A 3,447-nucleotide genomic window follows, 5' to 3' on the forward strand; every position below is an offset into this window, starting at 1 on the left:
GTGGGGCTCAAAGTCAAACTCAGCTGAAGTCGGGCGCTTAACCTACTGAGCCTCTGGAAGTTTATTTCTATTTGAGAGAAGAGAGAGAAAGAGAGCAAGCCGGGCAGGGGCGGAGAGAGAGGCAGAAAGAATCCCAAGCAGGCTCTGCACTGTCAATGCAGAGCCCAAGGCAAGCCTCGAACTCATGAACCACAAGACCATGAACTGAGCCGAATCAAGAGTCAGACGCTTAACCGACTGAGTCGTCCAGGTGCTCCTCAATTCACTATTTCTTCACAAGACAAGCTGGTGTTTGGTTTGTGGTGCAAGGCTCTGGAGTTTTGGCCTTTCACTGGTTTCTTTTTGAAAACCCACCCCCCCCCCGGGGGGGGGGGGGGGACACTGAGTATTAAACTAAAGGATAACGACTGAATCTGATTTCTCTGGCTAAGGTTTAAAAAAGAAAATGAAAACCCACCACGCTATACTGGGTAAAACCATTTTATTAACTGGGTAAAACCATTTTACGAACTGACCAAAGCACTTCATTTTTGTTTTTTGATTTGAGGTAAAACCATTAAACACGGTTCACGAGAAAATACAAGGACTATTCAACTACACTTACAAGGGGTCAAAACCTCACTAGTTGTTCATATAATACTTTTACGAATTCATACAACTGTACAGTCTACTTAAGCTAAGTTCACGGTTAACCGAGAGACCAATATCGAAGACCTAGACACTTGCCCGCCTACTCTCGCAGCGGCTAGTTTTGTCGGGACAGAAGAATGACGGTGACCTTAACGAATAGATTTTGAAAGCCGCTTGGCTGTGGTGATGTAGACTTTCTTCGTCTCTCAGAGGTGTGTGCGAGGGCTCTCGGGGGGGCAAACACCTGTTGGTGCCCGGCATGCCCCCTCTCTCGCAGCAAACTTGGGTCTGATGACCATCATCCCACCGTGAACATGGGGATAGGCAGGACGGGCCCTACATTTTCACCGATCTAGGTTTTCAGGCAAGCCGGCTGACTTCTTCCAAAGCTTTCCTTTGAATGCTCAGATCCTACTTGAAGCCTCACTGTACACTGAGTGTTAGCGGGGGGCAGCCCTGAGCATCCAGAGGACAGAAACGCGTGACGCGGTCTCGAAACACAGTGAATAGATTTTTCCCAACTGAGCCCAGCTTTGAGATTTCAATTGTTTGTGTTTTTTCTCTGTTAATGGACAGCTCTCTTGAATTGATACCAGAGGCTTTGGAATACTGCAGATTTGCTGTAGAGGTAGATAAAACAGAAATCGTGCAGCTAAGTCAATTGAGAAAGGAGGGATTTGCTATCCTGAGAACACCAGGACCAAGTTGATCCTCTGCTCCCGGCTGCTGGAAGGACTCTGCACATGTGACATCTTTACCTGCTCGGGCGGGGAGGGGATACCAGAGTCTTGCCTGTCTCTTTCAGGAAAAGCCACTTTACAGGGGGCCTGTACTAACTACGGGGAGAAGGGAACGGTAATGACATCTGCATGACTGCGCTGCTGTTCACGGTCTGGACTGGCGACACACAGAGCCTCGTGCACTCGGAGACAGGGGTTAACTGGATCAGTGCCACTAGTGATGTTAATTACAAAAACTTGCGGCAAGTTCGAAACTTTCCTAAATAGTTGAAATCACCACGTTTTAAAGACAGACTGGAATGTTACAAATGATTCTGCAAAATACAAAAATAGATATGCTTCCGCTGGATGCGCTAGTCGTTCTTCCGAGTGCTCTCATCTTTTGGTTCTTCCTCATCGGAGTACACGGTGGGCTCCTCACCCTCCTTCAGCAGCTTGCCCACGTGATGATACTTGACTGGAGGCAGAGAAGAGAAAACACAAACGGTCACACTCTCGGGCCTTCCCAAGACCCGCTGCTCCCCGCCTGCAAATATTCAGTGGAGGCCCACTCCGTGCGGCGATGCACTGGGCTTCTGGAAGGCGTCAGGTAGGAAGGTCTTAAGCCATAGCCCTTGGCGACCGGGAATGAAGAGTTTTGTTCAGAAGGGACACAGAAGGGGTGGCAGTGCGGGGCGAGGAGCGTGCACAAGTGGGAGAGCAAGGACTCACTAGGAGCGGCATTGAAGGTTTATGGCCAAAGAACGGCCCGGGAAACCGGCGCTTCGGCAGACCAGGCAGAGGACAGCAAGAAGCCTCGGTGCAGGGTGCCCAGGGGGCCAGCGGGCAGATCAGTACGTGAGGGAACAAGGGCCAGGAGCAGGGTGTCCGTGGGAATGGAAAGGGAAGGACGTGAGCTCCTTTGTTTTTTTTTTTTTTTTAATGTTTTATTTATTTCTGAGAGAGAGAGAGAGACAGCGTGAGCAGGGGAGGGTCAGAGAGAGAGGGAGACACAGAATCCGAAGCAGGCTCCAGGCTCCGAGCTGTCAGCACAGAGCCCGACGCAGGGCTCGAACCCACGAACTGGGAGATCATGACCTGAGCCGAAGTTGGACGCTGAACCAACTGAGCCACCCAGGCGCCCCGGATGTGAGCTCCTTTGAAGGAAAACTGGAAATAAGAGTTAATGAAGTCCAAACCGGAGCATCATGGACCCAACTGGGGACTCTGGCAAGGGAGCCCCTCTGGGGGGCGGGGGCATGTGACGGGAGATCTACAAGGGCTGGAGGAGTGAAGTTAACACTGGCAAGAAGCAGGTCCCTGGAGACCCCCGGGAAGGGAAGCCCTGTGGGGCTGTGCGGACGGGAAGCGCATTGCAGGGAGGAAGGAGGTATGCGGACGGAGGAAATGAAGCGGTGCTTAGGGACGAGCACTTCTCAGATGGGTGACAGTGAAGGGGAGGAATGAGGACTCTAGTAGGTGGAGGAAAAGCAGGAGTCAGTGTTCTTTCCCAACACAAGGGGAAAGCTATGCATTGTTAAAAGCAAGGGACTAAGGAGGCGAGGGAGCGCTGGAGATGTTGGAGAAAAGAGATGTAAGCGTGCAAACCAGACCTGCAAAAGGCAGGAGGAAGGATCAGGGCCACACTGGGTGCATTCTTGAGGCCAAGCTAATGAGGGGTTAATCNCAAGAAACCTGCTTTAAGGGGATCCCACACTAGTTTGGAAAGGAGCTCGAGGGTCACAACAGAATTTGGGGGGGTTCTTAGTGGAAGGGGAAAAAGTTTTTACAGCCTTTACCTCCTTGGTGAAGGCAAGCCCTAGAAGACAGAGCTCTGTAAGTAGTAAGTTAAAACTCACTGGTTTCATATAGAAGAATCTATCTTTACAAAGGCATCCTTAGGATACAAGAAAAATCAGGGACTATGTTAGATAGCCAGATCATGTTTTCAAAAAGACTTGTCCCTAGACCTGAAAGCTATATCTATCTTGTCTGCCTGAGATTCACATCTGAGGTAGACCCAGAGCTGGCTAATAATTAACCCAGAACTCTGAACTCCACATTATTTTAAAATAAAAAAAAAAAAGGTTGGATTTAA

General features: G+C 49.9%; 1 protein-coding gene across 1 annotated transcript in view; it reads right to left on the bottom strand.

The window, feature by feature from the left end:
- Positions 1 to 464: 464 nt before the first annotated feature.
- The window catches only part of PGRMC1 (progesterone receptor membrane component 1), a 94,109-nt gene continuing 91,126 nt past the window's right edge, over positions 465 to 3,447 (bottom strand). Inside the window, exon 3 of the mRNA XM_077753068.1 lies at positions 465 to 1,827. Coding sequence (XP_077609194.1) covers positions 1,724 to 1,827 — 104 coding nt within the window. The 3' untranslated portion in view covers positions 465 to 1,723. The remainder of the gene's footprint in view (positions 1,828 to 3,447) is intronic.

Source organism: Crocuta crocuta, unplaced genomic scaffold, assembly GCF_008692635.1.
Source record: "Crocuta crocuta isolate KB4526 unplaced genomic scaffold, BGI_CrCroc_1.0 scaffold944, whole genome shotgun sequence".
Classification (NCBI taxonomy): domain Eukaryota; kingdom Metazoa; phylum Chordata; class Mammalia; order Carnivora; family Hyaenidae; genus Crocuta; species Crocuta crocuta.